Genomic DNA, 14,836 nt, shown 5'->3' with positions numbered 1-14,836 from the left:
ACTTAGATAAGACGTTTCTGAGAAAACACTTATATATAATAATCTGGTCATTTGCCAGCAAAGTTTTGCAGTTGTTTTCCTAAGGCTGGGAAGAGGGAGATCAGAAGACACTGGCTAAGCAAATGATTCAAAGTACAGCACAGAGAGAATGTGCGGGGATGAAAACTATCCCTCAGACTCAGAATGGGATCTGGAATAGCCTGAGCTATGGACAGAGAAATTTAGTTTATGTTGGAAAAGAGGCATCAAGGAGTCTTTGCTGTTTGAACCCTGTCAAGGTTTCTTTCCTACTCTGAACTTTAGGGTACAGATGTGTGGGACCTGCATGAGAAGCTCTAAACTCAATTACCAGCTTCACTGCTTCCCCAGCATCTCAAAGGAGCAAAAAAAAAATCTGGTTTTTGGTTCCTAAAAAATCCATCACCGCTGCTCACCATGTCAAGGTTCCTTCCCCACTCTGAACTTTAGGGTACAGATTTGGGGGACCTGCATGACAAGCTCTAAGCTCAATTACCAGCTTAGATCTGGTCTGGCTGCCACCATTCACAAGCACTCCCTTCCTTGGGTAGTCTTGAGAGACTTCACCAATTTCCTGGTGGATCCAGATCCAACCCACTTGGATATAAAAACAAGGAAAAATTAATCGGGTATTAAGAAAAGGGCTTTTAATTAAAGAAAAGAAAGGTAAAAGAAAACTCTCTGGGAGAGATTAGCATACCAGCTACTCTCATAGATGACAGATTCAAAACACAGAGGATATTCCCCTGGGCAAAAACTTAGTACACCAATGAAAATACCCAAATACCCAATTTGATTCTACCTCTAATTGCATAAGATAGGTTACAAAGAAATAAACATAAACCTATTTATTCCTTTCTAGAACTTACTACTCTGATAAGAGGCTGATTCCTTGATCTTTTTACTCGGGCTGAAACTGAAAACTAACAAAGGAAAAAACTTCTCTCCTTCCTTTTGAAACATCTTGTTCCCCCATTGGTTCCTCTGGTCAGGTGTCAGCTAGGCTAGGTGAACTTCTTAATCCTTTACGGGTAAAAGAGGCATTAATCCTTAACTATCTGTTTATGACAAACTCATTTTCCTCAATGCTCTGTTCCCTTTAGCAAATAAATAATACTTTGTTCTGAAGAAGCTGATCCTGTGTTTGTCCAAACTCATTCAGTCACATGCTCAGGGAGGAAAATCTATAGCAGGGTGAGACTAGAGTTAGACCTGCTGCGATAACACAACTGGAACTAAAAACGTGGTAAACTGGGGATTAGAAGAATGGTTAGATCTCAGGATCTCACCCAAGAGAAGTGAAAGCACAGGCTTGTCACTTGAAAGGGCTGGGCTTGTGTTATGGTATATTACTCCAATCTGAACCTTAGAGTCCCAAAGATGGGATACCAGCATGAATTTCCATAAGCTTAATTACCAGATTAGATCTGATAGCTGCCACCAATCAGGACTTGGAGTGCCTGATACACTCTGGTCCTCCCAAAACCTTCCCTGAGGACCCCCAAGACCCAGACCCCCTGGATCTTAACACAAGGAAAGTAAACTCTTTCCCTCACCAGTGCCTCTCCTAGGCTTTCCCTCCCTGGGTTACCATGGAAGATCACTGTGATTCAAACCCCTTCTCTCTCCTTCTCAGGCTTTCCTTCCCTGGGCTGTCCTGGAGAGATAGTCAGTTTCAAGCTCTGTGAATCTAAAACAAAGGGATTCCACCCTTCTCCCCTCCCTTCTCCTTCCTTGTTAAGTACAGACTCAATTCCCTTGAGACTCAACAAGGGAAAAAAATCAAACAGGTCTTAAAAAGCAGAACTTTTAATAAAAAGAAAGAAAAAAAAGTAAAAGTTGTCTCTGTAATTTAGATGGAAAAAGTTACAGGGTCTGTCAGTTTATAGACATTAGAGAGAAGCCCCCTGCCCCTCCCCAGCAAAATACAATTTAAAATACTTCCAGCAAACTACACATTTGCAAATACAGAAAACAATCAAAAGACTATAACCGACTTTCTACTTAATACTCAATATTCTGAATATATAAGAGACTGTAGCAGGGAGATTGGCAAGAAACCTGGTTGCACGTCTAGTCCCTTTCAGGACTCAGAGAGAACAAAGCAAAACCCCAAAACCACAAACAAGGCTTCCCTCCACCGAGACATGAAAGTATCTTGTTTCCTGATTGGTCCTCTGTCAGGTGTTTTTGGTTCCCTGTTTGTTAACCCTTTACAGGTAGAAGAGACATTAATCCTTAACTATCTGTTCATGACAGCTTGGGGTAGTAAAAAATGGTTCAAGTACAGAAAGCCATACCTATGGAGCATGAGAGCAAATCCTCCAGAATGGCTGCCAGTCTTAATTTTGAAGACATCAGGAGGTTGATAATCCATAACTTTCCTCAGTACTTTGTTCCAATAGTGAGCCACCTTCCCCATTCATAATGTGTGCTTTATTCTTCAAATGATTTTTTCTGGTTCTTGTTTTGACTTTTTCTGCTGGATTAAAGAGCCCTTCAGCCCTGGTATTTTCTTCCCATGAAGGTGCTCATCATCTGTAAGCAAGTTCCCCTTAATCTTCTTTCTGATAAGTAATGTCATTTCAGTTCCTTCACTCTCATTGTAAGTCATTTTCTCCATCCCAACCCTATATTATTATGACGTTTTCCTGCACCCTCTCCAGGTTTGAAATGTCATTTTTAACATGTGGACTGTAAAAATAAAAGTAAAAATAAAAGTAAAAGTAAAAGACTGTATAGAGTTTGGTCTCAAACGCCTAAGGTGGGTTACATCACCTTTCTACTTCTACTCATCACTTCTCAGTTTATACAGCACAGGATCCCATTAACCCTTTCTGTCCCAGCAGCTCATGTTGAGTTCCTTCCCCACTCTGACCCTTAAACTTACTGTGATGGTGGCGAAGGTCACACTCACGAGCTTCCCCAGAGAGGGATGTGAATGTGATGTCATCATGCTTGTGCCTGAGACTACACAGTGACACTGACCAACAGCACAGATGGGAAGACTCTGCCCCATGCGCAAATGGAACACCCTGAGCAGACTCCACAGATCCCTCTTACTCTGATCCCCTAAGTGACTCTCCAACAAACCCTGGGACATATTCCATCCCCAGCTGCATCTTGTAACCCAGCTCATGTGTGTGAGTGTGTTGGCAGGGAACTGTAGGCAAATTCTGTTCTGCGTTACTCACAGCCATTCTCTGTAGTTTCTGGATTCAGCAATATTAGACGTATCAAGTGTAGAATAAGGAATAATACAGAGCGGTAAATGAACAAGCATATTGCTTATCAGAGAGACATTTCAGGCTGCACTTTTTCCCAATGGTCCTGATTTGAGCAGGGGGTTGGACTAGATGACTCCTGAGGTCCCTTCCAACCCTGATATTTTATGAATACTGGATCCAGTTCTGACTGGCCTATCTCATAAATGATAAAATGGAAATCAAAAAGGTTCAGAGAAGGGCCACGGAGAAAATCAAAGGTATGGATTGGCTTCTATTGTAGGAAAAACTGAAGATTGGGGTTGTTCATTTTAGAAAAGAGATTACTACTAAGAGGGTATATGATATGAGTGGTATAGGAAAAATGGTTGGGGGGGGACTGGATTCAATGACCTTTCAAGGTCCCTTCCAGCTTTATGAGATAGGCATATCTCCATACAAAGAAAAAGAAGTGAGAACCACTCTAGGTCTTCTGCTTGGGGTGCTCTCTTGAGAAATGGCAGATTCTTGTTCAAATCCTTTTGCTTAGCTTTGCAGAGGCAGAAAATGAACCTGGGTCTATTACATTACAGAGGAGTACCCCAAACGTGGGGTTCCTTGTTCTCAATCCCGTCCCCAGCCATTTTGTGTGGAGTTAGGCTGATGCCCAACTCATTCTCATAAGCAGAGAGAGGCGCCTCCCTGCAGCCCCGACATAGGGTATGTCTATACGTACAGTGCTGCAGCTGTACTGATACAGCTGTGCCATGCAGCGCCTCTGGTGAAGACTCTGTATATCGATGGCAGAGAGCTCTCATATCGGTATAAAAAACCCACCTCCGTGAACAGTAGAACCTATGGAATATTCACACACCTGAGCAACATAAGTTATGCCAACATAGACTGTAATGTAGACATAGCCTTAGGCACTGAATTTTCTGAAAGAAGGAGACTTAGGTCATTTGGCCAACTGAGGCAGCTCCCAGCCTAGCATGCTGGCTTTTGTGAATTCTATTCTCTCCCCATACATCATGTAGGGAGCCTGGGTGGCTAATTCAGCTTATGTGGATTCAATTGTTGTTCTAGGTATTTTGTAGGCTCCTAAAAGTTAAACATTGTGAAGGTCTGTGCCATAACACTTTTATAGGTCCATCACATAGAAATACACATCTGTCACTAACATTCTTGTTCTAACCAATGCAGTTTCAGTCCAGAATTTCAAAAGCACTTCTCACAGGCATGTAAAGGTGGGGAAACTGAGACACTGGAAGGGGAAGTGATTTGCCCAAAACAAGCCAAGACATCAGTTTAAGAAGCAGGAATTGAACCCAGGACTCCTGACCTCAGCACATGTGGCATATTCATCGGATGATTCAGTGTGTTAATTTTTTGGTTATTAGGTGATATGAATAGCAGCAACAGACCAATAGACACACATTTTCGTCTTGAACAATGTAAAATACTGATATGAGAATCTGAGAAGTGAGGCCAATGCATAAGAATCCTGATTCGCATCTATAGTGAGGCCCCTTTATACCATAAACAGATTTTTTCCTAGTTTAATGTCTCTTAACATCCCCAGAATGGTTTCAAGTGATCTGAGTGTAAATGAGGAACAGGCCGAACAGTATAGTTGACCACTCACAACATACATGCTGGTGTGGTAGTTATACGGCATTTTAATGTCAGGTTGACATTCTAAATATTTTTGATGATAGCTGGACAGGCTCCTCTACCAAGCATTTTAATGCAGAAACAAGCTCTTTTCCATGCAATTAGACATTCTGTGTATGTTTATATGATGTATGCTGCGTGCTAAAACAAAAGTGCTTAAACAGCTCCATCAACGATTGTAGGGAACAAATGCTAGAGCTAGTTGGGGGGGAAAATCCTCTCTCCTTCCCCCCCCCCCCGATAAAATAGAAAATGTTTTGGTTTTCAGATTTCTTGAGAAAAAGTGAAAACCAGACAGTTTCCATGAAAATTTTCATTTAGTCAAAACCCCAGTTTTCTGTCACAAAACCAGTTTAGTGGATTTTTTTTCGACCAGCTCTATTCATTAATCCTTTCTATATCATTATAACTGAAGCAGTTCAGCGTGCTTCTTCGACATTCTACAACAGAGCACCAGCTTCTCAGAAAGCTCCCAAATCTACCTCACACTCGGTGAAGAAGGGGAAACTGAGGCAGGATGGCACCCAGATCCTTAGAATGAGCTAATCCACCCTGTCAAGCCAACACCCCCTAAGAATAGCAGCCATGTACCACCACATGTGTTTAATGAAACTGTTTTCAGTTCCCTGGACCACTTCCCTGTGGCTCCAGCCTTCACCAAAGCTTCATCTGTACATCAGTGTTCTCCTATGTTCAGGCCCAGCAGCCAGGCATAAACTCGTCCTCGCTGTCCCAGTCCCTTTCAGCACTGATCTGTCCATAGTGCTGTAGCCCTTCAACCTGCTAAGAAGGCCATCTTCACTCCTCAGGCTCTAAGCTGCAATTGTCTCTTTCCCACACTGTAGCTCCTTTCACATGAGCCTGCAACCCTCTGTTTGGCTATCCCCATGCAGCCTACCCCGATTGCCTGCATCCCATGCAGACTCTCTGTGCAGCTTGGAGGATTCCTCTACTACTCTTTTCTTGAGATGGGTGTAGCAGAGCCCCCTGGAGGCCTCTGGGGCCAGTCCCCTCATTACAATGTCCTTTGAAGCTGTCATAAACAGATAGTAGGAGTTAATAGAACAGAAGTACTTTATATCTCTTTTGCCTGTAAAGGGTTAACAAAATCAGTGAGCCTGGCTGTCACCTGACCAGAGGACCAATCAGGGACAGGATACTTTCAAATCTTGAGAGAGGGAAGTTTTTGTGTGTGCTGTTAGATTTTGGTTGCTGTTCACTCTGGGGGCTCAGAGGGACCAGACGTGCAACCCGTTTTCTCTCCAATCTCTCCGATACAGCCTCTTATAAGTTCAGAATAGTAAGTACTAGGTAGATAAGGTGAGTTAGGTTATGTTTGTTTTCTTTATTTGCAAGTATGTATTTGGCTGGAAGGAGTTCAAATGTGTATTTGGCTGGAAGGAGTTCAAATTTGTATTTTGCTGAAAGGATTTTAATTTGTACTTGTATACTTAGGCTGGGAGGGTATTCCCAGTGTCTATAGCTGAAGGACCCTGTAACATATTCCATCTTAAATTTACAAAGATAATTTTTACTGTTTTTCCCTCTTTAATTAAAAGCTTTTCCTGTTTAAGAACCTGATTGTTTTTTTATTCTGGTGAGACCCCAGGGGACGGGTACTGAGTTGCTGCGGAGAATTCCTTCTTGGGTGCTAGCTGGTGACTCTTGCCCACATGCTCAGGGTTTAGCTGATCGCCATATTTGGGGTCGGGAAGGAATTTTCCTCCAGGGCGGATTGGCAGGTGCCCTGGAGGTTTTTCGCCTTCCCCTGCAGCGTGGGGCACGGGTCGCTTGCTGGTGGTGTCTCTGCAGCTTGAGGTCTTCAAACCATTTTTGAGGATTTCAATAACTCGGTCCTGGGATAGGGGTTGTTATAAAATTGGATGGGTGGGGTTCTGTGGCCTGCCTTGTGCAGGAGGTCAGACTAGATGATCAGATTGGTCCCTTCTGACCTATGAGTCTATGAGTCTATGAGACTGGGTCTGGATCCACCAGGGAATTGGTGGGGAGACAGGAGGGAAGGGGGAGAGAAAGGTTATTTTCTCTCTATGTTAGGATTACTTTCTCTCTCAGGGAGAGTCTGGGAGGGGGAGAGAGAAGGAGAGGGGAAGGTGGATTTTCCTCTCTGTTTCAAGATTCAAGGAGTTTGAATCACAGTGATCTTCCAGGGTAACCCAGGGAGGGGAAGCCTGGGAGAGGCAAAGGGGGGAAAGGGTTTACTTTCCTTGCATTAAGATCCAGAGGGACTGGGTCTTGGGGGTCCCCAGGCAAGGTTTTGGGGGGACCAGAGTGTACCAGGCACTGGAATTCCTGGTTGGTGGCAGCGCTACAAATACTAAGCTGGTAATTGAGCTTAGAGGAATTCATGCTGGTACCCCCATCTTTTGGACGCTAAGGTTCAGAGTGGGGAATTATACCATGACAGAAGCTTATAAGATTTCCCAAGGTGACATTAGTCATGTCTTCTAGACAAGTTACATACAATTCCATAATAACACACAAGCTATGGGGTCTTTTTAAATTTGGATGCCTAGTGAGTTTAGGCACTTAGTGAGATATGTGGCAGGTGAGCAATGGTTTAGTGGATCATATTAGTATCTAAGTCTGGGACTGAGCTGTGGGCTTTAGGGTCCTAGGCCCTTTTGTGGGTCTGGGATGCAGGCACCGAAAGATGCAGAAAGGCACAAACAAGATTTTCCAAAGCATCCAAGTAAGGCGGGAGCCTATCTGCCACTGAATTCAGCTTACAGCTTTGAAGCTTTGGAAAAACAGAGCATTCTTCTACAATTGAGCTAAAAGAATGACTCCATTAGCTGGTTGATATTCTCATTCCTGTTGTTTTATAAGCTGAAGTCAATGAGAATTAGGCATCTAGATGCTTTGAAATTCCCAATAGGTACATAAATACGTCTACAAACCTGGATCTTAGATACCAAGGGGAGAGGCATGATAGCTGGCATTCCGCATGCATTGCAGAACAGAACTATGTAAAGTATAGACTTTTCCCAATACACTCAGAGTAAAGAAGTAGATGAAACATGTAACTTAAAATCTTTAATTCCACTGCATGAAATGCAGAGCACATGAGAGTTATTAATTCAATTGGGCCATTAGGAAGCATCAGCTATAATCAATTATAAATGCTGTCCTCTCAAAACATAATATATCTTCATATTCCCCAAGAAAACTCCCATTGGCATGAACTAGGGACAATCTAGATGTTAATTCCATTAAAGGTTTGCCAGATTGATTCATTTCCATATCAACCACTCTGTCGGAGTCCCTGTGAACACTAGACATTTACTGATGACCTTTCTCAGGGCCTCCTTGACCTCTTTGTTTCTCAGGCTGTATATAAGAGGATTGGCCATGGGTGTCATTTCTGTGTAGAAGAGAGGTAACACTTTGTTGAGCTTTCTAAGTGTGTTGGACACATAGACAATTATTAGAATCCCATAGTAGACTGTTGCTACAACGATGTGTGAGAAGCAGGTGGAAATGCCTTTCTCCAGCCACTGGTGGAAGGGGTTGTCCAGATGGTGGAGATGATAGCAACATAAGATGCCAAGGTTAAAAGAAATGGGGTCAGGATGTATATGGAAGGGAGTATAAAGGTCACCAGTTTTATCAGGCTGGTGGCACTGCAGGAGAGTTTAATCACTGGGGTGAATCACAAAGGAAATGGTCAATTTCATTGGGGCCACAGAAACGTGATTGTGACATTAAACATGTTATTATGGTTGTTGCTAGAAATCCACTCCTCCAGGATACAGGTGCTAACTTGGGGAAAATTCTGACATTAATAAGAGCTGTGTAGTATAGTGGTTTGCGTATTACTAAATACTGGTCATAGTACGTAAGTGCAAGGAGATAATATTCATCTCCTGCAAGGAAACAAAAGAAAAAATGAGTGATGCACCCACCTACAGAAATGGTTCTTTGCTCTCTCACGGGACTGTCCAGCTTCCTGGGTAGGATGGTAGAGATGTAGCAGGTCTCCAAGCAGTACAAGATCCCCAAGAAGAAAAATATGGGGGAAGGGGGAGGGTGAAGGTGCTGATCAGTCACAACTAGTGCAACAATGAGTAGGTTCCCAGCCATGGTTACTATGTAGATCACTAGAAACTGCAGGAAGAGAAGGGGCTGCAGTTCAGGGAGATTCCCAAATCCCAGATGGATGAATTCTGTGATATAGATTTTATTTTCCTCTTCTACTTTCTCCACTTTCTGCCCCCAGCCTCTTTCATTCATAGATACACAGATCTAAAGGCCAGAGAGGAGTGTATGTTGCATGTTGCAGGGATTCCTTAAATTAATTCCTTGGTTGAACTAAAGCAGAAGGGACTACTGGCATCATCTAATCTGACTCCTGTATGTGAGGAACCTTAACACTTCCCAACTTATGCTGAATTTACCCACAATATCTTGTGGTTAAGTAAACCATATGTGACAAAGTGGGACATATCTGCATTATTTTGTATCAGTAAAATGCCTAGCTGTGTATTTTAAATAATGATGGATTGCTTGCTATATTGGTGAGATCAAGAGGGGTTTTTAGAGGAACCAGACAGGAAAGTCAAAGCACACACACTATGACCATGTCAGTAGCCAACAGGGTTACACAGTTGTTTACTAAGGCTGAGAAAAGAGAGATTAAAAGATACTGTTCAAGTAAAGGATTCCCTGTGAGACACAGAGAGAGAGAGTCTGCAGGGTTTCAACTATCCCTCAGACTCAGAAATGAGAACTGGATAGACAAGTAAAGTGCAGGTAAAACAAGAGATATTTAGGACTCTTCATTGTTTTAACCCATTTTCCTCAATGCTGTGTTCCCTTGGGCAAATACATGCCAGTACGGTTTGAGGAAGCTCTTCCTATGTCCTGCAAATACAGCACTGCATATATGTGGATATCTGCTTTATATCCACAGATATCTGCACCTGTAGACATGAATGCAGATATCTGAGGACCAGTTCTGCGAATCACGGATGGAAGCAGATTCAAATTTTATATCTAAAGCCGTGCAAATCTGCAGACATCCGCTTTGTATCTGTGGGTCATTTTTGCAGATGAGATGTGGAAACAAATTTTATATCTATGGAGGACTCGACCTGCAAGCTCATTCCATCACCGGCTGAGGGATAGAAATCTATAGCAAGGTCAAACTCCCATTAGACCTGGTGGGATAACGCAGCTAGCACCAAAGAGGTGGTAATCTGGAGATTCAGAGAATGGTAGGATCTAAGTATCCCGCGCAAGAGAAGGGGAAGCATGGGCTTCTCACTTCCAAGTGCTGTACTGGGGAAACTGGAGGAAGTTCCAGGAAGGAGCAACCTGCCCAGTGAAAGTGAATGCAAATCCTGCACAAATGCAGCCATGATTTTTTAAGACATCAAAGGTGGACAATCCACCCCCTCCTTTTGTGATTTATTTGAGTGGATAATCACCCCCATGAATCTTCATGTCATTTGTGCCTTATTTCTAAACTGAATACGTCTGGCTTCAGCTTTCAGCCACTCTTTCTTGTTTTGTTATTCTCTGCTGGATTCACGGGCCTTTTAGTATCTGATATGTTCTCCCCAGGAAGCTAAGAATCCACTATAGTCAAGTCACCTTTCTAATGTCTTTCTTATACATTTAATAGTTTGAGCTCCTTTGCTCTCACTGGAAGACATTTTCTCCAGCACCTCCCTGCACCACCCCTCCCCCACATTTTTGTGGCACTTTCCTACACCCTCTCCAATTGTTCAACATCCTTTTCTAAATGCGCACATAGACCAGGACTGGATGCAATTCTGTCTTAACAATCCCTACTAGAGGTCAGATCATCTCCATACTCCTATTCATCTCTCCTCTATTTATACATTGTAGGATCACATTAGTCTTTAGCTCCACAGTATCACACCTGGAGCTTATGTTGTGTTACTTGTCCACTGTGACCCCCAAGCATGCTGTGATGGTGGTAAGGGTAATACATATGAGCTTCCCCAGAGAGGGACAGAAATGTGATGGCATCATGCTAGTGCCTGGGACTAGACAGTGACACTGACAAAAAGCACTCCACTCAATTCACAAAGGGAATAACACGAACACGAATAAACTCCACAGATCCCACTCACTCTTATCACATCAGTGACTCTCTAACAAGCCCGGGGACACATTCCATCCCCAGCCAACAACATAACCCAGATCTTGTGTTTGAATTTGCTGGGGTGGAACTGTGGGAGGACTCTGCTGCTGAAATCACAGCCACTCTCTGGAGGGTCTCAGATCAATGATATTCAGAGAAGTGATAAGCCATAGCAAGGGGACAAGGCAGAATGATACATCACTGTAAATGCACAAGGAAACTGTGTACTGAAGAGGCAGTTCAGCCTTTTCTGCTTCCCAATATAGCAGATGTTTCTCTCTCAGATCCCTAGTATGTGACCCAGCATTGGTCAGATTTACCATTATTCCTCTGTATGAAGTATTGACTTCTCCACTGATGGTTGCTAGGGGTTGGAATCGGGATCCGTATTCCACCATCACTCTTCTCTCCTCAGTGTCTCAGACAATCCCATTCAGTCTGCAGAGACACCTATAGTTTGCTGCTGGGCTGCACTGCTCTTGCTTTCTCGCCTGATGCACACGCTTGGATATATGACAACCAACCTTAGTGCTGCCTGCTCTGGATTCTTACATGGGCTACAGAGAACAGCAACTCATCCTGGCTGTTATTGGTCTCTCCCTTGATATTGCTGATAGTGATCATTCGTCAATAGCCCTCATAGAGGTTATTAAATCCAGGCCATTGCAATCCCCACCCAAACCTCCAGGAATTTTCCCTTTTGTAATGCCCGTTGTGGATGTGGGCCAGGAGTCTAAGGCCTGGCCACATTTAGATATACGCCTAGACACTTATCTGCATCTTTAGAACCTTTCAAAATTTGTCCCTTACAAATTCAAAAAAATTTCGAAAAATCATTGGGACTTAGGAACTTTAGTCATTTAGGTGCTTTTTCCAAATTCAATTTTGAAATGCAGAATTAATTAGCAGTTTCTCCACACATATTTATTATTTTTTTCACTGGACATTAAAGTGTTCTTTAGGGTAAAGAGATGTCTCACCAGAAATTATTCAAGTCAATTAATTTTTCTATTTCAATATCCAGGAATGCATTTAGGATCTTAGATGCCACTAATCATTTCATGACAACATATATAACAAAAAAAAATTATGAAGACCAGTTCAATCTACCCAAATCTAAAATTGTATAGGACACCTGATACCAAAGTGAGAGACTAAATACTTTAATAATCCAAATCCACCTGTAGGTATTCATGAACACTGCAATGTAAAACCTAGACTTTTCCCAGCTCACAGGAAAGATGCAAAAAAAACATGAAAGTAATATCTTTGAATTCCACTTGAATGCAGAGAACAAGAAAGTTAAGATTCCAGCTAGGGGAGAAGCAAGCATCAACTCTTACAAAATGGGAATGCGGACGTCCCTCAAATTAGCATGTCCTCATGTGCCTCAAGAAAGCTCCCATTGTCATGAGCTAGAGACAGCCTAAATGCTAACTCCCTCTCTAGCTCTTCCAAATTCATTCATTGCCATATCAATCACTAATTCTCAATTTCTATAAGCTCCATATATTTGCTGATGACTTTTCTCAGGGCCACCTTGACCTCTTTGTTTCTCAGGCTGTAGATGAGGGGATTGACCAGGGGAGTTAGGACTGTGTAGAAGAGAGAGAACACTTTGTTGAGGTCTCTAAGTGTGTCAGTGTCTGGAAACATATAGACAATGATTAGAGTCCCATAGTAGATTGTCACCAAAATGAGGTGAGAGGAGCAAGTGGAAAATGCCTTTCTCCTCCCGATGGTGGATGGGATTCTCAGTATGGTGGAGATGATACAAATGTAGGATGCCAGGGTTAATAGAAACAGGGGCAGGGTGTATATGGAAGAGAATATAAATGTCACGAGTGTGATCAGGCTGGTGTCAGTGCAGGAGAGTTTAATCACTGGGGTAAAATCACAAAGGAAATGGTTAATTTCATTGGGGCCACAAAAATGTAACTGTGACATTAAACATGTAACTATGGTAATTATCATAAATCCACTCATCCAGGACACAGCTGCTAACTGCAGGCAGATTTTGCTATTCATAAGACCTGTGTAGTGTAGTGGTTTGCATATTGCTAAGTACCAGTCATAGGACATAAGTGCCAAGAGATAACATTCAACTCCCAAAAAAAGACCGAGGAAATGAAATTGAGTGATACAGCCAGTAACAGAAATGTTTCTGTCCCCAGTCAGGAGACTGGCCAACACCCTGGGTAGGATGGTTGAGGTGAAGCTGGTCTCCAAGCAGGACAAGTTCCCCAGAAAGAAGTACATGGGGGTGTGAAGGTGCTGATCAGTTACAACCAGTGTGATGATGATGATGTTCCCAGCCATGGTCGCAATGTAGATCACTAGAAACAGCAGGAACAGAAGGGGCTGCAGTTCAACATGATTCCCAAATCCCAAGAGGATGAATTCTGTGATATATATTTCATTTTTCCCTTCTTCTTTCTCCATGACATCCATGTAGATTGCGTCTTCCTCTGTTTTCCGTGAAATTATCTAGTGACAGATAAACAGTCGTTAGTATTGAAGAAGTTTGCTGTGCAATCAAACACAGTAAATTCCCAGCCATTTGATACTAGAAAAGTTCAATGTGTGTAAGAAGAGTGTGATTTCACAGAGCTTGGGGTAGCGGACAATGGTTTAAGTACAGAAAGCATACCCATGGAGCATGAGAGCAAATCCTCCAGAATGGCTGCCAGTGTTAATTTTGAAGACATTAGGAGGCTGACAATCCACAACTTCCCTCAGCACTTTGTTCCAATGGTTAGCCACCTTCTCCATTCATACTGTGTTCCTTATTCCTCAAAAAAAAAAAATTCTGGTTCTTGTTTTGACTTTTTTCTGCTGAATTAAAGAGCCCTTCAGCCCTTGTATTTTCTTTCCATGAAGGTGATCATCATCTGTAAGCAAGTCACCTCTCAATCTTCTTTCTCATAAGTAATGCCATTTCAGTTCCTTCACTCTCATTGTAAGGCATTTTCTCCATCTCTGCCCCTATATTACTATGATTTTTCTTGCATTCTCTCCAGTTTCTCAATGTACTTTTTAAAATGTGGTCACAGAAAAAGACTGGATACCGTTCGGTCTCAAATGTCTAATATGGGTTACATCACCTTCCTACTTCTACTCACCACTTCTCAGTTTATACAGTACAAGATCCCATTAACCCTTTCTGTCCCAGCAGCACACGGGGAGCTCATGTTGAGTTCCTTGCCCACTCTGACCCCTAAACTTGCTGTGATGGTGGTCAAGGTCACACTCACGAGCTTCCCCAGAGAGGGACGTGAATACGATGGTATCATGCTAGTGCCTGAAACTACATAGTGACACTGACCAACAGCACAGATGGGAAGAAGAACTCCCTGAGCAGACTCCATCGATCCCTCTCACTTTTATCCCCTAAGTGACTCTCCAACAGACCCTGGCACACATTCCACCCCCAGCTGCATCTTGTAACGCAGCTCATGTGTGTGAGTGTGTTGGCAGGGAACTGTAGGCAAATTCTGTTCTGCGTCACTCACAGCCACTCTCTGTAGTGTGTGGGTTCAGCAATATGAGACATAACAAGTGTAGTATAAGGAATAATACAGAGCGGTAAATGCAAAAGCATATTGCTTATCAGAGAGACGTTTCAAGCTGCTCTTCTTTCCTATGGTGCAGCCTTTTCTCCCTAAAATCCTCAGGATTTTACCCAGGAATTATCAGATTTACCTTTAATCCCCAGCATGAAATGGGACATCTTCATCAGTGGTGATTGGGTCTGGGGATCAGGACGTGGATTTCACCATTACTCTGTGCCCTTCAGTGTCTCATGCACTCT

General features: G+C 42.8%; 1 protein-coding gene across 1 annotated transcript; it reads right to left on the bottom strand.

The window, feature by feature from the left end:
• Positions 1 to 12,507: 12,507 nt before the first annotated feature.
• LOC127030925 (olfactory receptor 1020-like) lies at positions 12,508 to 13,476 on the bottom strand. Its single transcript, XM_050917618.1, has one exon. The coding sequence runs from the start codon at positions 13,474 to 13,476 to the stop codon at positions 12,508 to 12,510; it is 969 nt and encodes a 322-aa protein (XP_050773575.1).
• Positions 13,477 to 14,836: the final 1,360 nt, after the last annotated feature.

The sequence above is a fragment of the Gopherus flavomarginatus genome, chromosome 11 (assembly GCF_025201925.1).
Source record: "Gopherus flavomarginatus isolate rGopFla2 chromosome 11, rGopFla2.mat.asm, whole genome shotgun sequence".
NCBI lineage: Eukaryota > Metazoa > Chordata > Testudines > Testudinidae > Gopherus > Gopherus flavomarginatus.
The sequence above is the reverse complement of the archived record's forward strand: the minus strand, read 5'-3'. Positions and strand labels throughout refer to the sequence as shown.

What these genes read in the sequence shown, in the direction of transcription:
- LOC127030925 (XM_050917618.1), bottom strand. Translation starts at nt 13,476, where the DNA reads ATGGATGTCATGGAGAAAGAAGAAGGGAAAAATGAAATATATATCACA.